Source organism: Anabrus simplex, chromosome 1 (assembly GCF_040414725.1).
Source record: "Anabrus simplex isolate iqAnaSimp1 chromosome 1, ASM4041472v1, whole genome shotgun sequence".
Taxonomy (NCBI): domain Eukaryota; kingdom Metazoa; phylum Arthropoda; class Insecta; order Orthoptera; family Tettigoniidae; genus Anabrus; species Anabrus simplex.
In genome coordinates, this window is record NC_090265.1 from 64410045 (window position 1) to 64432928 (window position 22884).

The 22884-nt window shown below is 38.4% G+C and overlaps 1 protein-coding gene across 1 annotated transcript in view; it reads left to right on the forward strand.

The window, feature by feature from the left end:
* Positions 1 to 340: 340 nt before the first annotated feature.
* LOC136861255 (centrosomal protein kizuna) overlaps positions 341 to 22884 on the forward strand; it is a 44577-nt gene continuing 22033 nt past the window's right edge. The window contains exons 1-2 of the mRNA XM_067138810.1: positions 341 to 506; positions 621 to 683. Of these exons, the coding sequence (XP_066994911.1) occupies positions 409 to 506; positions 621 to 683 (161 nt within the window). The 5' untranslated portion in view covers positions 341 to 408. The remainder of the gene's footprint in view (positions 507 to 620; positions 684 to 22884) is intronic.

The following is a 22884-nucleotide window of genomic DNA, read 5'->3' on the forward strand; positions in this document are numbered from 1 at the left end:
GCGCTCTTCTGTTACTACCCCGAAACACGCACACTTTGATTGCATTGTACGGTGTGAATTAATTAATTAGAAACTTCCGACAGTATTTTCCATCAGACTTAACGTGATCATAGTTAATTACACCGTGTAATTATTCGAGCACGAATGTGAATTTGTGTGAAGCATTAAATTCGGTTTTACAGTTGGCCTTGATGTGGTGAGTGATGATTTCTGGATCGTACGTCAACACACTGCCTGTCTGATGCTCAATGTGTAAAGCCACATTTTCGAACGCGTTCTTCTTCACTGTTTGCGATTGGCAACTATCAGCTGTCATCTGTCAGTTTGTTGTGTTTGTGTTTGAAGTGGAAAGCGGGTGTTTGAAAAGCAAGTGTTTTGTTTAGTAGTGTTTGTGCCCTTTTGCTGTGGATGTCAATACAACAGCGAAGAGCAGCAATGGCTAAAATAGAAGAAAACGCTGGATTTTATAAAAAAATGGCAGAACTTCAGGAAAAACTAAGACGAAGGTAGGTTACCGTAGGCCTATAAGTTTCAGTCTTATCATTGGCATTTGTCTGTGTTAGTTTGTTAACTTGTGTTTTTCACGTATAATACCATGATTTTTTTTCCCCCTTTTACAGCGAAGAAGAGAGGCTAAAATTAGAGGAGAAGTTTACCATGATGATGAAATCTTGTAGAGAAGAGTAAGTCCTCTGTGGTTCTTGTATTAATGTCTAAAAGCTTCTATAACATATTATTCTATTTTGTAGGATAACAGGTAAATGTAAATTAACTAATGCCATAATAATGACAAGTTTTTTTCTCATGAAGGGGTGGTGTGATAGACATTCATGCAATTTATTCATAAGGAAATATTGTTTAATGTTTTATGGTTATTGATAAAGAGCTTTCAGTTTAATACAAAACTAAAGTATTATTTTTCCATTGTAGGTTAAGCACACTTTTGAATTACACTTAGGACTGGATGTAGTAAACTGACATTTCCAAATGTGTAATGCAAGATTACCTTATATTGGTCCAGTCTTGCTCTAATTGCTTTATATGTAACGAATCGATCATATTAGGTGCTGTAGTATCATGCCTTTATCCAATTATGATATAGGCTGTTGTCTAGAATGGCTTAGGAGGTTCGTGTCAACTGTGGTTGGCTCAGAGAGCAGACAAATGAGGAAGATCTAATACGGAAATAGAGAGTAATTCGTTTGCCCAAGAATATGTTGTTTTATCAGCTGATTTGAGTTGTTCACTGCTGTTCAGAGGCTCTCAAATGTAGAGGAATACCATTTAATTTGATTCTGTGGTCAATCATGCATATCAGATGTACAAATCTATAACAGGATTACTTTCTGGTTATGGCTATGGCAAATATAGGCCTTCTTGCCAGATAAAGGAAGCAAAAAAAGTACAGACATGATGGCTGTTGATCACATCACTTGATCGTTTCTAAGTTTTGTTCTTGTCTGGTTTACACAACCATCTTCTTTTTTCCTGACCCTTTTCCCAATTATCTGGGGTTGGAACTAATGTGGATTAAGCCCAGTTTTAAAGTTGAATGTCTTTCCCAGTGCCAGTCCTATTTATTTATTTATTCGTATCAGAAGCATACATTTTACATAGCATAATGGTACTTAATGACATACATATCAAATAGTGTCTGTCCAGAATTTTTCCAAATCACGGGCATTAGGTGTCGCAGCCATCAAGTCCTCTATTGTGCAACTTAAAGGACACTTACTACAGTTCATGAAATGGGCTGTGGTTTGGTCTTCACCACATTCACATTGCCTGGATGTGCCAGGAAAGCCCCACTTTACCATATTGATTCTTGATCTACCAACCCCAGTGCAAAGCCTGTTCAACGATTTCCACGTAGACCAATGTTCCTCGTGTCCTGGAGGGAGATGTTCAATTGGTAGCATCCAACCAGCAAGTTGAGGATTTCTAGTTCTCCATAATCTCAACCTTGTGGATTGAGCAGATTCGTTTAAATCTTCGGTTGTATTCAGGAAACTCCTCCTAGACCTCAATCTTCGGTGGGCAGATTCATATCCATACAGTGGGTGTGCACATGAGGCAAGTGCTTTAGTTCTCTCATTCATGGATGCAACTTCTCTACTTATATCTGGTGGGGCGATTCCAGCCAAACAGTAGATTCCATCTCGTGGAGTTGGTCTGAAGCAGCCAGTAATGAGTCGACATGTTTCATTTAGAGAAATGTCAACTTGTTTAGCATGACTTGATCTGTACCAAACAGGGCAGGCGTACTCTGCAGCGGAGTAACACAGAGCTAGGGCTGTAGTTCTCAACGTCTTTGGATGTGTACCCCCATTGGTTCCAGACAACTTGCGAAGGATATTGTTTCTAGCCGACACTTTCTGCTTGATGTTCATGCAGTGTTGTTTGTAGGTGAGAGCACGATCCAATGTTACACCTAGATATTTAGGTGTTGGGCAGTGATCTAGTTGTGTATCTTCCCATACTACCTGCAATTTCCTTGAAGCCTGTCTGTTCTTTAAATGGAAGGCACATACCTGAGTTTTAGATGGGTTAGGCTTCAATTGGTTTCCTCTGTAGTAGTAGGATAGTTCAGAAAGAGCCTGTGATAACTTTTCTTCTAGAACCTCAAAGCAGTTTGCTTGAGTAGCAATAGCTCGATCATCCGCATATATGAAGCTTCTGGTGCCAACTGGAAGAGGTTGGTCAATCGTATAGATATTGAAGAGCATAGGGGCGAGAACATTGCCTTGTGGCAAACCATTCTTTTGTTTCCTCCATCAACTATTCTGATCCTGAAATTCAACGAAGAACCTACGATTTTGGAGAAGATTGCAAATGACTTGAGTCATCTTGTTATCTTTTGTCATGTTGTATAATTTGTGCAACAGTATACGATGATAAGTCAATAAAAGTCACCCCTGTGATTTTATGATTTTCATATCCATCTTCGATATACTGTGTCAGATGGAAGTGATGGATGTGAAGTACAACTTTTCCCTTTACGGAATCCTGCTTGCTCTGGGATAAGAAGTGGTTCATTGATCACAGTAAGTCTTTCTAGGATCATCCGTTCTAGGATCTTGTACAGATACGACACAACAGTGAGATGGGTCTGTAATTTTTTGGATCATTTGGGTCTTTTCCTGGTTTGAGAATTGCGATTACTGTGGCTTTCCTCCACACACGTGGTAACTTGCAGGTGTTTATACAGTTGTTGTACAGTTCTAGTAACCATTGTTTAGAAACAGGTTCAAATTGCTTAATTTGCTCAACACATATTTCATCTAGTCTGGCAGCCTTACCATTCTTACATAAAGTAAAAGGTTTAGTGAGTGTATCTGTCTCCTGTTCATAATCCCTCTCAATTCCTTTATTCTGAAGCCGACATGGATTTGATGGTTGTCCATTTTGTAGAAGTTGATGTGCTATTTGGTTTGCTGTGACATTGGAATGTGTTGAAGTTTTATTAGGATCACTACTGAGTCGTCTAAGTAATTGCCAAGCTTTTTGACTACTTCTACCCATGTCAATCTCTTCCATCAACCTTAACCAATGTGCTCGTTTTACTTCAGAAATAGAAGAAATTACTTGTTGTCCCATTGTGATGGTGTCATTGCTGAAAGGGTTTTCTTCGAATAGTTTATGATACTCTGTTAGGAGGGCAGAGGTTTCTTGAGTTAGGCCTTGTATGTAGTTTGTTCTACATCCTCTAGGGATTGTAGCTCTTGAACACTCCCTGATGATATTATTAAACTGTTCATATGCTTCTGGAATTGGATTGAGTGGTTTGATCTTCTTGTCCAGTAAGTTGGTGAATCTTTCCCAGTTAGCTTTCTTAAAATTATATCTCCTTTTAAAGTAGACCTCTTGAGGTCTAATGGCAGCTACCAGTTGACACATGATTGGGCGATGCTGTGTATTCGGAATAGGAGCACATACAGATTTAACACACTGATGTGCTATCTTCTCGCTCACAAATATTAAGTCTGGATTATAGCCCCGCTTCCATCTGCCACTGTTAAAAGAAGAAGGGAGCTTGCTATCATGGATAAGAGACAGATGGTGTTCCTCAGCCCATTCTAAAACATTCTCACCACTCTCGTTGTCTTGTTCATAGTCCCAAATACTGCTATGGCTGTTGAAGTCGCCAATGAAAGATACTTTCCAATCATCGAGATTGTTAGGTGGCATGAATGAGAATGTTACATTAGGAGGTTTATAGATGGAAACTATAACCGAATTGCTCAATTCCACTGTGATCAATTCTATATCATTTTCTTCTGTAATTGATGTGGAGAGTATCTGGAGATCTGGCTTGACGAAGACTGCACTACCATATCGTTCATGCGGTCTCTCTGCTGCCAATTTCATACCTGGTATTCTAGGACGTGGTTGGTGTACATCCCTGTGAGTTTCCTGTACACATATTACATCACAGTTTGTTGTTTGGCAAAGTTCTTGCAAAGGCAGGTCTCCACTGATTAACATTTTAACAACAACATGTTAAATGTTAAAAGTGTTAAATGTTAACTGGTGACACCATCAACATGTTAAATGTTGAATACAGTTTCATTTAACATTGTGTCCACACTTAATAAACATTTAAACTTGACTTTCTTTGTTTATATATAGGCCCTAAGTAGTTCATCATATCAATTTGTGGTAATACATTTAGGTGGTGTCTAGTATTTTCAAATAAGGACAATGGACTCAGATGAAGAAGATTTGGCCCTTTGTTATTGCCACTGTTGCTTCTTGTTATGACTTAGAAATGCAGTTTTACTAGACACATTTCCTCCCCTCATCCTGCTCATTGCTTCAAAAGCAAACCACTTTGAAGTACGGTATAAACTTCGTCCGCTCCCGCACCCGACTTCTGATTATTTTTTTTTCAATACTCGATTGTACTGGGAGCGGAGGGACGCTAGGTTTTTTCATTGCACTCGCGGGAACAGTTATAGATAATTTAGAGTTCCTGGAAACTGTCGGCCTTCTTCGCTTTACATCTGCATTCCTTTGATGAGACGTCCCACAAACAAGGTCTTTCTATTATATCATTAATTAAGTCCAAAGTAATCTTGCTCTACTCCATTTCCGACTATAAATATTAGTTTAGTGCAGAGAGAACGACACACGTGCGCGTACCGGTACTGTATTTGTAGCTTATAACAAAGAGAATGAGTGTTGCGGAGTGTTGTAACTATAATCCTACTTCACGAGAAGCACGTCGTTTGACTATCTGTTAACATGGAAACGGCAAGGAAGTTGCCGAAGCTGGCCAACATCTCATGAACAACGAATTTTCTTGACATTTTTTCACTTGGAGCGGAAAACTCGCCAACATGTTAAAACTATTAACCTCAACCTTCTGAGTTAACATGCAAAGTCAATTGGAAGATACAATCACAATATACATGTCAGTTGTAACATGTTAAATTTAACATGTTGGTGTTAAATGTTAATCAGTGGAGACTGGCCTTAAGAGCTGTTGTTTACAAGTTGACATACCTTCTATGTTTACAGATATGATGGTCATTTTTGGTTCTGGAAAGAACCTTTCCCAACTTATGAATGTCATTATATAATAATTGATGTTACTTCTGGATTGGAAAGATCAGCCGGTGTTAATACCTCACCGTTGCCCAGGGAATGCCCGAATGTAAATCATACACTATTCAGGGAGGCTCTTTCCGTATCCCCCGCCATTCCTATGAGGAAGGATGTATTCTCTTTTGCATGATTCTGTGGTGGTTAGTAGTATGATGTGTTTTATGTTAACGAAGATGTGTATTAAAATGATCGCAAATACCTAGCCCCTGAGCTAGAGGAATGAACCAAATGTGGCCAAACTCCCTGGCCCATCCCAGCTGAGAATCAAACCAGACCCCTATGAACCAAAGGCCAATACGCTGACCAACCAAGGAGCCAGACGATACAGCCATCTAATTAAATTTTATATCATATAGGTATACCAGCATTATAACTTGTTTTCACAAATCGTTAGATAACATCTCAACAGTATGTTCTCCTGAGGTTCTTGCAATGGTTGAGACATGGTATGAAAACTACAGAACCCTTTGTACCTGGTTCCTCTCTTTCATGATGTCTAACCTCCATTGGTCAACTTATGTTCTCTTCTGACTTTGAGATTTATGAGGCCTAGTGAGTCTGATCTACTTTCCAAGCTCTTTCTTTAGCAACTAGGTACTTCCATTCTTTGAAGTGTCAGAACTCTTCCTATTTCTCATACAATTGTTGCGAAGAGATGCTAATAATTCTGTTACTTTGCACCTTAAAGTAATATTTGTTACTACTAGCTTAATAGTAACCCCACATAATAGATAGGCATACGGTATTTCTATAGCCATTGCAGTTGATGTTTTATATTCATATCAACTGTAAGGGGCTAATGACCTTGATGTTCAAAGCATCTTAATGAACATCAGCTGTTTTATTTTCAGTGTACAAAGGCTTAAAGATAAATAAAATTAGTAAATACCTAAAAGGAAAACATTCAGTAATGACAGATTATGCATGAAAGAGGTTAAGAATTGATCAATATTATGAACAAATGTAAAAAACATTTATGTTAAAGTTCTGTGTAGGCCTATAACTTCCTAATAATTGTTGAAATATTTGAACTTAAAACCTATTTAACTTGGGCTAAAAACAGGTCTTTATTTTTTCTAAGATTTGAGAAAAATGCTCTTTTATTTATAACGAACAATAGAACTTGTGTAGCAATTGAGGCTTTCACGGCCGGCATTACAAATCATGTCAGCATTTTTCCGGTTTGTAGACCGTGGTCCAGGAGCGAGTGAATGTCCCGACATTTCACCGAAGACTGCGTTCGGCATTGTCAAGGGTTCCGACTGACTTCGATAGCAGCAAAGCTCTCAAATAAAACCTGTTGCATGAAAAAATACAATGGGCTCTACAAAAAAAGTTCTTGGTAATTTATTTAACTGAAACAAAAAGTGCACTAGTAGTTGTAGGTTTTCCTAATACAGAAAGAGGTAGGCCTATGGATCCTCTTTCGAGCATTTCTGCTTTCCATTTTTTCAGTTTTAAAGTAATTTATATTGAAGAGAGAGCTTTCAGCATGTTTCTTCGAATCTCACTCTTTAAAGCAAACACAAGGTGGTTGTGTGGATTCATAAAGAGAAACAACCTTTCTCTTCAAGGAGGACATGTCTGTGGCTTGGACTGTCAACAGATTGTTTTCTGATGTTAAAAATATTGCCAAAACAGCAGGAAAATTAGGTGAGTAAATACGATTGATATTGCCAAGTATTAGACTAAAACTATTCTTGGCTAACAATGTAGATGTTTAAATTCAAATTTAATGCGACAAAGCTTCGTGGCTGTCTGTTGTAGACGAGCAAGTTACTTGTCTCCAGTGCTACAGTGATTACAGATTTTGAACAAGTATGTAGAGATGATGATGTCAATCGCTGCATAGTAAGGCACTGGATACAGAGATTATTAGGATACAATAGACATGGCAAGATTTAAGATTCTCCTGACCATGGCAGACGGCACACCACATGGACACCTGACAACGTGCAGAATATTATCAACATGGTTATGGACAATAAGCTTGTAGCCTGACAGTTTAATTATTCTGATATAGAAAGGGAGAAATATATATATATATACTTGGAGTTTGGGAGCAAATGTTTACAGAATACTGAGAATAATAAAACAGCAGAGTTGTAAAAATTTGCTCTGGATGGGTTCTGAAGATGTTGACAGCTGCCCGTAAGGGAAAAAGGAAGACAGTGTGTAGCAAGCTCTTGGTGTTGTACGAGAATAATGACCCGCCTGTGTCTCTCCAAGAGGTGATGTCAGATGAAATTAAGAATTCTTAGTTGTAGCCATCTGACTATTCTAATACAATAACAGTGCGGTAAGCCTAGAAAGAAAAAAAAGGGCGCTGAGTGAGGAGAATATTCAAATTAAAAATGTGTTTGAAAATGAATAAATTTGAGATGTTTCTGAAAATATCAAAATAATCTCCATCTAATTTTTGTTTGCTCTGAAAGCCTTGTAGTGTTAACGAATCTTATATATCTCCCAAGGCAGATTCAGTTTAGGGAAATATATCTCAGGCCAGATCATATTATTTTACCCATGCTGAATTATTGAATAGGTGAAGGTACCTATAGATGACACTGTTAAGAAAGAAAAATGGCAAAATGAGAACTGTGCTTACACATAACGCTATTTTATTGGACAAGAAACTAGCTTAAATGCCCTGGATTATCCCCTGCTGGAATATGGGTTTAGTTAAATTCAACTTATGCCATAATCAGTCGGTCACTACCGATCTGCATTTAGGGCAGTCGCCCAGGTGGCAGATTCCCTATCTGTTGTTTTCCTAGCCTTTCCTTAAATGATTGCAAAGATATTGGAAATTTATTGAACATCTGCCTTGGTAAATTACTCCAATCCCTAACTCCCCTTCCTATAAGTGAATATTTGCCCCAATTTGTCCTCTTGAATTCCAACTTTATCTTCATATTGTGATCTTTCCTACTTTTAAAGACACCACTCAAACTTATTCGTCTACTAATGTCCTCCTACGCCATCTCTCCACTAACAGTTGAGAACATACCACTTAGTCGAGCAGCTTGTCTCGTTTCAGCCAAGTCTTCCCAGCCCAAACTTTGCAACAATTTTGTAACGTTAATCTTTTGTCGGAAATCGCCCAGAACAAATCAACCTACTTTTCCTTGGATTTTTTCCAGTTCTTGAATCAATCCTGGTGAGGGTCCCATACACTGGAACCATTCTCTAGTTGGGGTCTTACCAGAGACTTACATGCTTTCTCTCCTTTACATCCTTACTACAACCCTTAAATACCCTCATAACCATGTGCAGAGATGTGTACTCTTTATTTACAATCATTTTTATGTGATTACCCCAATGAAGATCCTTCCTTACATTAACACCCAAATATTTACAATGATCCCCAAAGGGAACTTTCACCCCATCAACGCAATAATTAAAACTGAGAGGACTTTTCCTATTTGTGAAACTCACAACCTGACTTTTAACCCCACTTATCATCATAGCATTGCCTACTGTCCATCTCACAACATTATCAAGGTCATTTTGCAGTTGCTCACAATCTTGTAACTTATTTATTACTCTGTACAGAATAACATCACTGGGCGAGTTCGCCGTGCGGTATGAGGTGCACATCTGGGAGATAGTGGGTTCGAATTCCACTGTCGGCAGCCCTGAAGATGGTTTTCTGTGTTTTCCCATTTTCACACCAGGCAAATGATGGGGCTCTACCAAGGCTGCACTAGATAGACAGGCCACAAGGCTTGGACCGTGATGTCACGAGAGTGGCTGGCGTTCAGCATGGCAGTGTAGGGCCCGCTCTCCCTTTCACCATGATATTGTTCATTTATTCAACCTTAACGATATAATTGAACACTTCTTCAATTGTGGCTTTACTTAGGCTTGTATACTACACGAGTTTTATGCGGGGAGAAAACTGGCTGGGCAGTATATGTACATTTCTGTACTTAAAATTATGCTGACATCTGTCACTTGTAACTGAACATGGTATCATGTAAAAGATTAGAACGCAATACCTATACAAATAGTTGTAATGTTACTAGGAAAATACATGATGGCAATTCACAACAATAGTCTGAAACCTTTTAGAAATGAAGTTGCAACTTAATTCCTAAGGTTTCAGTTTATACATTTTTATTTTCCTGAGGATTTCTTCTTCTTAGCCCTGAGTTTGTCTACGGTAACTTTTCTATTGTTATTCAATAATATATTACAAAAGATGTATATTCATTTGTCAACAAAATGTTTAAAAATATTTATTTATTCAATGCATGTTTTAAACATGACGTTTTCGTTTTCCAGAACATTGTTGACAAGCGAAATCAGAATATTTCTCTGAGAATCCTCATGTAAAAAATTAGCATACAGGTTTACATTTTGTAGCTCTAAAAGAGTCTGGTACAACACCTTTTGGTCCAGGGCAGGAGCAAGCCAAGGCCGCACTAGATAGACTCAGATAGACATTTTTTTGTCTGACTCAGCGTTGTCAAAGTCAGGATAATTTGTCAGCTTGATTAAGCCAGTTATTTATTAAGATATCAAATAAATGACCAGTATCAAACAATTATTTATTTTTTGTGTTTCGTCAAATGGGTTTTGAAAAATGGTTTGTAAATTCCTCTTGCACAGCTTTTCAAACATTTTCCCACTAACACTGTTATTATTAGAAATTATGCCCAGTATTCGGGAGATAGTGGGTTCGAACCCCACTCTCGGCAGCCCTGAAGATGGTTTTCCGTGGTTTTCCATTTTCACACCAGGCAAATGCTGGGGCTGTACCTTAATTAAGGCCACAGACGCTTCCTTCCCACTCCTAGTGTCCTTTCCTGTCCCATCGTCGCCATAAGACCTACCTGTGTCGGTGAGACGTAAAGCAACTTGCAAAAAAATAAAAAAAATAAAAAATACATGCTACCTTATAAGCTATAGGCCTATCTGTTAATACTTTAAAGACTTGCAGAGTTAGTTCTTCTCAGAAATGTCACGTTAGGTTCTTACATGGAAACAAATCAACAACGTCTTTTTTTTAAAAAAAAAACTGGATGACAACATAAAAGTTTGTGCAGTTGTAGCTAATGTAGTGTTATTTTCTCCACTTTTACTACTAAAAGCAACTCCCTCTACCTTTCCTCCTACCGGGCGATTTGACCGTGCGGTTAGGGGCGTACGGCTGTGAACTTGCATCGGGAGATAGTGGGTTCAAATCCCACTGTCGGCAGCCCTGAAGATGGTTTTCCGTAGTTTCCCATTTTCACACCAGGCAAATGCTGGGGCTGTACCTTAATTAAGGCCACGGCCGCTTCCTTCCAGCTGTTAGGCCTTTCCTATCCCATCGTCGCCATAAGACGTATCTGTGTCGGTGCGACGTAAAGCCACTAGCAAGAACAAAAATAAAACCTTTCCTCCTTTATAGTTCAGCTCACGTTTTACGTAGACTCCATCCAACAAGTTACAAAATCTTTCATGCTCCTTTAACAATTTTTTCTAGTAATTCCAATGTGAATCATCAATACCTGAATTTTCCGTGCCTTGTTTTGCAGTAAAAGACTGTGAATAACCGGGTGAGGCATTGTAAGAAACGTTAACTGTCTTATCTTCTTTTATGCCCCAGGAAATGCGAAAAATATTGAAGTGGACCATGTTATTAGTATACAGGAGTAAGATAATTTATTTGCAAAAGCTATCTCTAACTGTTCCTTACAAATTATAATTTATCAGTAATGATACACTCATCAACTTCACTTTCAATTTCATCGATTATTTTGTGCACAGATTCTATTTTGTCATGGACAGTCACTTTTGGGTTACAAGCAGGTCTAAACAGGAAGTTACAAATACTTTTCTAATTTGAACATTTTAATACCTTGCCCCCGTCACCTAATGCACGCATATCAGGGTTATCACTCATGAAAATATAATGTTTAATGGCTTTCAAATCAAGAGCCTCGTTTAATGTTGATGAAGTACCAATTTTCGGAATATTTTCCTCAGCCATATACATTTTGAAAATGCAGAGACTTTGGCTGTTAAAATTGACGAAAACTTTGTCCAAATCTAATTTGCGTTTAATACTGAAATTACCCTGAACGTCATCGAAGTCCTTGATCCTGTCATATTCTTCCTCAGCTTTCTTTCTTTCCTTCCTCTTCCCATTTTTCAATTTCTTCTTGTCTTTGAATAGGATTTTTGCTCGGTGTTGGAAGATTTTTAGACAGATAGGCAGGCACATTTTCAAACTTAGGAATAGCGTCGTTTGAGAGTTTTAAATGGTTAGGTTTTACAGTTAAAATATACTCATCAGGTCTTTTAACAGAATCGTCCCTAATTAAGAAACTTCGTCGAAGTGTTTTATGCACACAACTGAGCTTGCTGAAGGGACGAATTCGGTTCGATGGATGGCTATGATCCACTTTTGTTTCCGAAACGAGTCAGTAGGAAATTTAAACACAGAAATATTAGGCTGTTTTGAACTGTAGTCGGTTCTACAACCAGGTATACAACACGACGTGGCCATAATTCACAATGTTCACACATGTTTAAATAATTCAACACCATCGATAGCCTCACTGCTGCGAGGTTCAGATCAGCCTACAAGTCACTGGCGAGAAGTGAAGCGGCTGGCGACTTGTGTGACTTACCCCCCGAAGTGGAGGGGGAGCCTTATGGCCTGTCTATCTAGTTGGCCTTGGCTCTACCTTAACACGTTGGGTGCCACGTGCCACCATATGGCGTCACGGTGGTCTTCAAATTTGAGATGGCGTGACGCCATATGGCGCCACACTGTTCTTGAAATCAGAGTTGGCGTGATGCCATATGGCGGCACAGTTGAGTTTCAGGCGATGCGCCGTAGATAATCAGCTGTGACATCTATGCACGTAAAATTGGTACTACGTGAAGGGCGAACTTCATGGTCTATTCCAGCTATGTATTTTTACTGTATGCCACCATGTGGCGCCACAGTATTCTTCCGAAGCGACTGACTGGCCAGTGGTCATTGTCACAGGTGAAAGCGCGCCAGGCTTTGTTTATTCCTCGTTTACGTACGTATTATCACTCAGTTTATATAGTTGTGCAAAAATATTTAAAAAAATGGAAGATATTGGTAATAATCTTATGAGGGAACATATACATGTGTTACACTTGGATTCGGTTGAAATTTGGTAGCAATATTCGTGGGAGTCAGTAGAATGCCAAGGTGAAAACTGCATGTACCCAGCGCAAGTTTAAACGCCAAAATTGAGCAAATAAGTAGTCATAAAATTAGAAGTGCCGCGGGAGTATCGGGGTGTGGCGGAGAGGTAGGGAGGAGCGAAGCAGCGGACGTGAACCAACCGGGCTGCGTCGAGCTGCGCCAGCAGCCAGGTAGCGTATAGTTAGCGCGTTCCCCTTAACTTCCCGATCAGATGTGCAAAACGTAAATATGAAAACAGCATATGAAACAAGTGTACAAAGGACGATGTTTGAACAACGATGCCAATAAGGTTTGAAAAATTACAACGAGTAACAAGAACTCGGGCATGTCGTGACGCATATTTTCATTGTTTAGAGTTATCAGAAAACTGTTCACAACAATATGTAATGTAATATAAGTACTTGTTTTGCATTTTACTAGGTCTTCATAAATATTGCGTTAATTTGAATTAGGAAATAAATATCCCGTATTGGAAATTCGTATTGAACATTTCATGTCAAAAATTCTGTGACAACATATGGTGTCACGCTATATTTTATCTTTCCTAAAAATTGATGTGACACCATATGGCGTCACGCATGACCATGGTATGGTGAGATAAAATTTACTTAGTACATCATATAAATACATCCCAAGATTATATAAACAGTCTACAACGTGTACAATTGCTTTGGCACCAGCGGAATGCAATTCAAAAACATGCCTGCCACCAGTGGAATAGTGTACTACAATCGGCTCGGCACTCAACGTGTTAATTAAGGTCACGACCGCTTCCTTCCAACTCCTAGGCCTTTCCTCTCCCATCGTCACCATAAGACCTATCCATGTCGGTGCGACGTAAAGCCACTAGAAAAAAAAAAAAAAACAGAATAACATCATCTGCAAAGAGTCTTATCTCTGATTCCACTTCTTTACACATATCATTGATATATATATATATATAAGAAAACAGAAAGGTCCAATAATACTGCCTCAAGGAATTCCCGTCTGAATTATTACAGAGACAGATCATAATAATTTCGTGTGGCTATTAGCAGCCGAGTGCAGCCCTTGTAAGGCAGACTCTCCGATGAGGGTGGGTGGCATCTGCCATGTGTAGGTAACTGCGTGTTATTCTGGTGGAGGATAGTGTTATGTGTGTTGCTTGAGTTGCAGGGATGTTGGGGACAGCACAAACACCCAGCCCCCAGGCCTTTGGAATTAACCAATGAAGGTTAAAATCCCTGACCTGGCCGGGAATCAAACCTGGGACTCTCTGAACCGAACACTGACCATTCAGCCAACAAGTTGGACACAGAGACAGATAAAGCTTCGTCTACTCTAATTCTCTGAGTTCTGTTTTCTAGAAACAGAGCCACCCATTCAGTCACTCTTTTGTCAAGTCCAATTGCACTCATTTTTGCCAGTAGTCTCCCATGATCTACCCTATCAAATGCCTTGGACAGGTCAATCGCGATACAGTCCAATTGACCTCCTGAATTCAGGATATCTGCTATATCCTATTGGAATCCTACAAGTTGAGCTTCAGTGGAATAACTTTTCCTAAATCCAAACTGCATTCTATCAAACCAGTTATTAATTTTTAAAATGTGTCTTATATAATCAGAAAGAATGCTTTCTCAAACCTTACATGCAATGCATGTCAAACTTACTGGCCTGTAATTTTCAACTTTATGTCTTTCACCCTTTCCTTTATACACAGAGGATACTATACTATATATATATATTCATTTGGTATACTTCTTCATGCAAACAATAATCAAGTAAGTACCCTACTTCAGATATGGTACTATATCCCAACCCATTGTCTTTAGTATATCCCCTGAAACCTTATCAATTCCAGCTGCATTCTAGTTTTCAACTTTTGTATCTTACTGTAAATGTCATTGTTGTCATAGGTAAATTGAGTATTAGTCACCTCCTCTATCTCGACATTATCCTTGTAACCAGCAATCTTTACTTACTGCTGACTGAATACTTCTGCCTTTTGATGATCCTAAGATACACACTCCCCTTGTTCATTAATGATTCCTGGAATATTCTTCTTGGAACCTGTTTCTGCCTTAAAGTACCTATACATACTCTTCCATTTTTCACTAAAATTTGTATGGCAGTCAATTATGCTTGCCATCATGTTATCCTTAGCTGACTTCTTTGCTAGATTCAATTTCCTAGTAAGTTCCTTCAATTCCTCCTTACCTCAACAATCATTTCTAACTATTTCTTTCCAGCTTGCACCTCCTTCTTAGTCTCTTTACTTCTCTGTTATAATATAGTGGATCTTTACCATTCCTTACCACCTTTAAAGGTAGAAACCTATTTTCACATTCCTCAACAATTGCTTTAAACCCATCGCAGAGTCTGTTTACATTTTTATTTACTGTTTTCCACCGATCATATTTTCCTTTTTTTAAACTCCCTCATGCCTGTTTTATCAGCCATATGGTACTGCCTAATAGTCCTAATTTTAATATCTTCCTTTCTCGTACATTTATTTTTAGCTACCAGAAAAACAGCTTCATGATCAATAATACCATCTATTACTTCGATTTCTCTATAAAGCTCATCGGGTTTTACCAGCACCACATCCAGAATATTCTTCCCTCTAGTTGGTTCCATCACTTTCTGAATCAGATGCCCTTCCCATATTAACTTACTTGCCATTTGTTGGTCATGCTTCCTGTCGTTCGCATTACCTTCCCAATTTACATTTGGTAAATTGAGATCACCCGCTACAATCACGTTCCTTTCCTTAATGTTTCCCACATAGCTGATTATCTTACCAAATAATTGTGAATCAGCGTCTGCGCTACCCTTTCCTTGTCTGTACACTCCAAAGACATCAAGTTGCCTATTATCTTTAGAGATGAGCCTTACGCCTAGAATTTCATGTTTGTCATCTTTAACTTTTTCGTAGCTTACAAATTCTTATTTCACCAGAATGAATACTCCCCCTCCTACCATTCCTAACCTGTCTCTATGATACACTATCCAGTTCTGTGAGAAAATTTCTGCATCCATTATATCATTTCTCAGCCATGATTCAACTCCTATTACAATATCTGGAAAGTATATATACTGAATCTATTAAATTAATTCTATTCCTTTCTTTACAATACTTGTACAGTTGAGCACTAACATTTTTATGTCATCCCTACTTGATTTCCAGTTCCCTGTTCCCTTAACACCGCTTCCTAGGCCACGCCGTTTCCCTGAATGTACCTCCCTATAACCCTTCTAAACACATTTCCTAACTTATACGTACCATTGTGGTTTAAGTGAAGGCCATCTGAGCACAGATCCCTATCTCCTACCCACCCATTAGGATCTAGAAATCTCACTCCCAGTTTCCCACATACCCACTCCATAGTCTCATTTAAATCCTCAATCACCTTCCAGTCAGTATTCCTCCTATACAGTATTCCACTGATAACAATCTCCGCTTTGTTAAACTTTACCCTGCTGCATTTATCAGATCCCACACATCCCCAACTATGTTGGTACTTATACCTGCTTGTCTAACATTGTCAGTACCAATGTGGAACACTACCACCTTCTCCTTTCCCTCCTCCTTCTCTGCTACTTTCCTCAACATCTGCCTTAACCTAATTCCTGGATAACATTCTACCCTGGTACCCTTTCCTCCACACACTTTCCTGACATGTCTAACGATTGAATCCCCCATGACCAGAGCCTCAAACCTACCCACCTCATTTGATCCCATCCCCTCCTGGTCTGTCCTATTTTTCCTGACACTTCCTCCTCCCTTTTCTCCATCCCATGACCCTGTTCCACCTGTCTTTTCCTATCCACTACTTTACATTTCCCTTTCCTACCTTTTCCTTTCTCCTACTTCCACACTTCTCAGCAACAGTTCCCTGTTCCTCATCTTCCCTCGGTTGTTCTACCTGCAGTGACTCGTACTGATTTCTCACAGACACCTGATCCTGAATGGAGCCCTTAGCCTGCAATCTCCTTCCCCTTAAAATATTAGTCCACCTGTCTTCTACAATTCCCTCCTTTCCTTCCCATCCCTTTTACACCTACTGTATCCTGTACATTGTTTGAGGGAGGCCTACTTTCCTTCCTGTCCTCTGAAAGAATCGTGATTATCTCCGTCAAGCTCTCCAACTCCTCCTTCATACTCCTTAATGCCTGGCCACACCCGCAGTTAATACACTTTCACTCCTCAGCCATTCTTTACTGAATATTGAAAAGAAAAGGAAAAAGGAAAAATAAGATAATTTATTCTGTGCAATATAAAAATGAAAGGAAAGATATATTATCTAGGATAGTTCACAAAGATCACACGACAATTAAGTTAATTAATATAGGCCGCTACTACACTATAATACTTTTTCAGTACTATATTATGCAATTTTTACATTACATCTCTAATCTAGGAACTAGTTTCGGCCTTGGCTGGCCATTATCAGCCTTAGTGCAAAACTGTATAAACACATCCAATAACTAAAACAAATGTACAGATACACAAAAATGTCATGAACTACTGTATGTGCACAACATGTAAAATGTGACAAAATTAAAATCAGGCTCTAAAATTCTTAGATGTGTTGCATCATGTTAAAATGTTCCATTAATGCTTGTTGTTTAAATATCATGAAAATGCTGAAAAGTTCCCTTGTTGGACATTGTCAGTGGTTGAATCAAGGATGGCACACGAAGTTATGGTTAAATAAGTGACACATTCTTTTTTTTTTTTTTTTTTTTTTTTTTTTGCAAGTTGCATTATGTCACACCGACACAGATAGGTCTTATGGCGACAATGGGACAGGAAAGGGCTAGGAATGTGAAGGAAGCGTCCATGGCCTTAATTAAGGTACAGCCCCAGCATTTGCTTGGTGTGAAAATGGGAAACCACGGAAAACCATCTTCAGGGCTGCCGACAGTGGGGTTCGAACCCACTATCTCCTGAATACTGGATACTGGCCACACTTAAGCGACTGCAGCTATCGAGCTTGGTGTTCTTAATTTGTAGCTGGTATACATTCTCAATTCAATGCGGTGTCCATGAAATGAACCTTTTGTTGCGGCATGTGGTGCGTGGCCTGTTGTTGTGTGCCTTGTACTAACAGTTGTATTGAAAAGGTGGACCATTATGACATAAGTTTAATTGTTATTGTGATCACAAATCAATACGGATCAAAACCATGAAGTTTATATCTAATGATATGGGTTTAGTTTTCCATTTTCTTCATTCGACTACTTCACGTAAGCATCAGTCCCTATAGGTGACACCGCTCAAGTTAAGATTCCCAGTAGATGACATACGTTTTGGCCCAATAGATGCCATATTTTTAACGACTTTATACATTAGTGTCACCCTAGGAAATCCCTGGGCCAGTGACCTAGCTGTTAGGCCCCTTTAAACAATAAACATCATCTGGAACTCCCTTGGTTGCTGCCAACATACAAAACTCATTATCACTTCCTCTATGACATCAGCCATGGTCTTTTGTGAATAATTTAATTTTTATTTTTATTTTTTACATTTTGAATCAAGGTATAAAAAAGGAGGAAAGAAATTGGCTGACACCCCCTGTCAACTACTGGTTCTGGAAGTGAAATTATAATGAAATTAACATGGTTTACCATGTATGTTAAAAAATAAGTCTTTTAACATAGCCAACTCCCTTGTAGAACAAAATCCCAATGCCTGACATCCCTGTCAACCATTGGGCCAATGGGGTTCAGTAAGACCAATAGATGGCACCCATAATAACATATGTAATTTAAGATTAATGTTTTCAACTAAAGCAAATAAATAGAGCCTAGAACCCTGCAACCCATGATACAGTAAGAAACTTCACTTTTCTACATAAAACAAGTTGTTTATTTAAGACAATACAGTAAACTTCCAATTTACCTCTTAAGGAATGTGTCTAGAAGAAGGAAAGTTTTGAGTCATTCATTCACAAGTCTTTCAAAGATCTGTTTCACATGAAAACACACACACCATTGATCCAACGGATCATTGCTATTTGTTTTACGTCGCCCCGACACAGATATGTCTTATGGCGACGATGGGAAAGGAGAGGCCTAGGAATGGGAAGGAAGTGGCTGTGGCCTTAATTAAGGTACAGCCCCAGCATTTGCCTGGTGTAAAAATGGGAAACCACAGAAAACCATCTTCAGGGCTGCTAACAGTGGGGTTCGAACACACTATCTCCCGATTACTGGATACTGGCCGCACTTAAGCAACTGCAGCTATCGAGCTCTGTGATCCTAGGGATCAGTTCAGGTAGTCAAGTAAAGGCCACCAATGTTGCCAGTACTTGCACTAACCCCTGGGGATGCAGAAATTCCTTAGTGTTACAATGTTTAGACTGAATGTCACCTATTGGTGTTGCCAGGCAAGGGTGTCAGCTATTGGTACATTTATTTATTTACAACTTTTTATTAATGGATATCTGCTCATAAAATTATGAACAAATATATTAACAAGCACTAGTTATCAGAGAATTCATCATTACTCAAATCCATAACCACAGTCTTACAGAAGGAATTATGTGAAACAGAGTTTATATAATTCTTTTAAATCATTCTAAACCATATGGTACACACTCTGTTTAATGACATGACTTGAATTGCACTTGTTTATTCTTTCCATCACCTAGTCAGTTGAATAATTCTGATATAGAAGAGGAACACATACAGGATAAACACAATGACAAGTCAGTATTGTAAGAGCGAGCAATAGGAAAGGATATAAGAACAAACATGAAAATGCAGACAAGAACAATCTCCACGTCTTTATACACTGAAATCTTGAAAGAGATAGGCTCTCTCCTCATCAGTCCCAATTACCGTATTCAACATCCATTTACTGTCAGCCCTCAACAAGCTTCCCAGTAGTGCAAGAATGGGGCAATCGGTGGAATAAAATTTGTAGATAGCTAGTCAAAGAATAGGTGATAGCACAGTTCAGAAAGTCTGTTGCTAATCTTAGATTTTCCATTCTTCAGTAAAGAAAATACAATCTTGCAGATCAAGGTGCTTGTGAAAAAATAGATGCGTGTCCACTTTTACTGCAATGGGTACCATTCTGGTAGTATCATTCTTCAAAATTCACTTCCACTGATTGTTGACAATGAATCATAGTAAATTTCACAAATGTTTAATGAATTACAAATAATTGGGCTGAGATTAAGAATTACACGGTGAGTGATTATTGAATAAAATGTTATCAAACAATCAGATCCTGAAATCTTGGAAACAGTGGTTGATTCTGAACTCAGTACAATAATTTTACTAAATTGCATTACTTACGCTGCATTTCTTGGAAGGTTTTACAATACTGTCGTCACTTACTCTAAGTGATGATTGTTTTAATCAGTGACACACTTGTTTGATTGTAAACATTTTAAAGCATCCTTTGGCATGAATTTGTGTTGGTTTTCATCCATCATCCATTTGCTTCATCATATTTGTGGGAGATCTTTAGAAGATAGTCCAGCAGCCAATGTTGTTGCTTCCTTAGCACCACCCAGGGGTCACGTGTAGGCCTGTTTCTGTATATACAGTATATGCCATATGATAGATAAATAAATCTCTCTGTTACAGGATTTATTTATTGAGACAAGAGTTTGCAGTTGTGAAATAAGTCTTCCCAGAATATCAGCAAGCTTTGTATTTTCACGCTCCGTCTAAAAACCGGTAGGAAGTATGGTCACTTGAATTCAGACTTTGGAAACTCTTTTATCAGTTTTGAGTATAAGATTTAGCTGGATTTTGGAGTTTGGTTTTCAGGGACTACAGAATGGCTTCCAAATAGGCTAGGTGTTGACCAGTTTTTAACTGTATGCATACATTATCCTAATTGTAGACTTATTACCGTTTAACGTTCAGCCTGCAAGTATCTGTGAATGAATACAGCACCTCCCCAGTCCTCAGTTTGCAACAAACACTGTCCACCACTTAGCTTGAAATCATTAATTGCTGAGTCTAACCATTGTTTCCTTAGTTTGCCTCTATTTCTCTTACCCTCTGTAACAAAGTCCATTATTCCCTTAAGTAACGTATCCTCCTCCATCCACCTATCAAGACCCTATCCCCACCCCACTGAACCTGGTTCATACAAGGAGCTTCATCCATCCTGTTTATTTCCAATGTAGCCATTGCAAGTGCCTTCCTACAGTTGTTCCCCTACTTGTGCTAAATATATCTGTACTTTCATATCTGTTTCTTCTAGTTTATGAATAACATATCTTTTCAGTCGAGCTTTCACTCCTGTTCAACAATGTTAGCTTGTGAGTATTGTTGTTACCACAAAGACACACACATGAAATGCTGTCAGTTGTGTACACTATTTTATTTACAAACTATATACACATTATACACACTAATAAACTGCCATCTTGATAAAACACTGCTACAACGACGACGAAGAAGACGACTGCAACATCCGCATGTCATCCAACTACCAACACAACAAGATCACAATGCAAGTTCACATACTTGACTGACGACTTTACTAGCAAGTGTCACTAACAACTAAAGCTCCAACTCCCAAGACTGCCTCTTTATATACTGTGCCTGGCCAGGCTTCTAGAAGAGTATGACACAACATGTTTTCTCGTAATTTCTAAAGTTTCCAATAACCTATTTACAAATAGATCGAATGTTCTGTAACTTTCTAGTGGCAAGATGCATTGTTCTGGACTATTACCGTGTGTTGCACAACATTACACTGGATTTATACATCATATTTACAGGTAGTAATAAATTATATACTATTAATTACGTATTCTGACATTAAATAAACACATATTAAAATACATACAGCAGATGTGTCGTGACATAACCTCACATGTTATGTTACAACAACGATTTATACCAAATTAAGTTCATACATAACTACATAAATAATAATAACAATAAACCATAATAATAATCAAGCTTGATATTTTCATTCTTTACCCATGGGTTAGAGAATTGTTTCCAAGTTATATTAGTCTATAACACTTGCATCAGTAAACAGATGTAGCCAAAGGTTTTTGCTTAAATAACATGTTCACAACTGCCAGCTCACTGCATTTCCTTCACTATATTCCACTAGATCTCATGGTTTTCCCAAATAACATAACATTTTTCTTGAAATGCTAATTTTCATAAATCATACTTACTGCATCTCTTTCACAAGCTCCAAAATATTACATTGCTGGCTTTCAGCACAGTTTGCGTTAAGAAAAGTCATTGGCATCAGTCAAAACCTTTACTAAATGTCTACCCAACTCAGTCCCTCTCTGCCACTTTATACTTTGCAGTAAATATATGGAATCACACGGTTTGTCTAGCAACACAACTAATACATTGAGGAAATTCCACCTGGATGAAATAAGCCCCATTCCACTACAAACATATGTACTACAGAACATCAGTAAGCCTGTGATGAATTTGATTAGTCGCATAATACTACAGTATTTTTGTATTCAGATTATTGTTACTCTAATATTGAACTTTTTAGTTTCCGAATAATAAATCAATCTACTTCAATCTACTTCAGTCTACTTCAATCAGTCAATCAGTCACTGCTGATCTGCATTTAGGGCAGTCACCCAGGTGGCAGATTCCCTATCTGTTGTTTTCCTAGCCTTTTCTTAAATTATTGCAAAGAAGTTATTGAACATCTCCCTTGGTAAGTTATGCTAATCCCTAACTCCCCTTCCTATAAACAAATATTGCCCCAATTTGTCCTCTTGAATTCAACTTTATCTTCATATTGTGATCCTTACTACTTTTAATGACACCACTCAAACTTATTCGTCTACTAATGTCATTCCACGCCATCTCTGCACTGACAGCTCGAGACATACTGCTTATTGCAAGAAATCAGCTTCATTTCCCATATCAAATCTTATTTGCTTTAGGCAAATATAAATATTAAAAAGGTGGAAATTTGCTGTTATTAATTCAATGTACATACCGCTTAGTCGAGCAGCTCGTCTCCTTTCTCCTGAGTCTTCCCAGCCCAAACTTTGCTACATTTTTGTAACGCTACTCTTTTGTCGGAAATCACCCAGAACAAATCAAGCTGCTTTTCTTTGGATTTTTTCCAGTTCTCGAATCAAGTAATCCTGGTG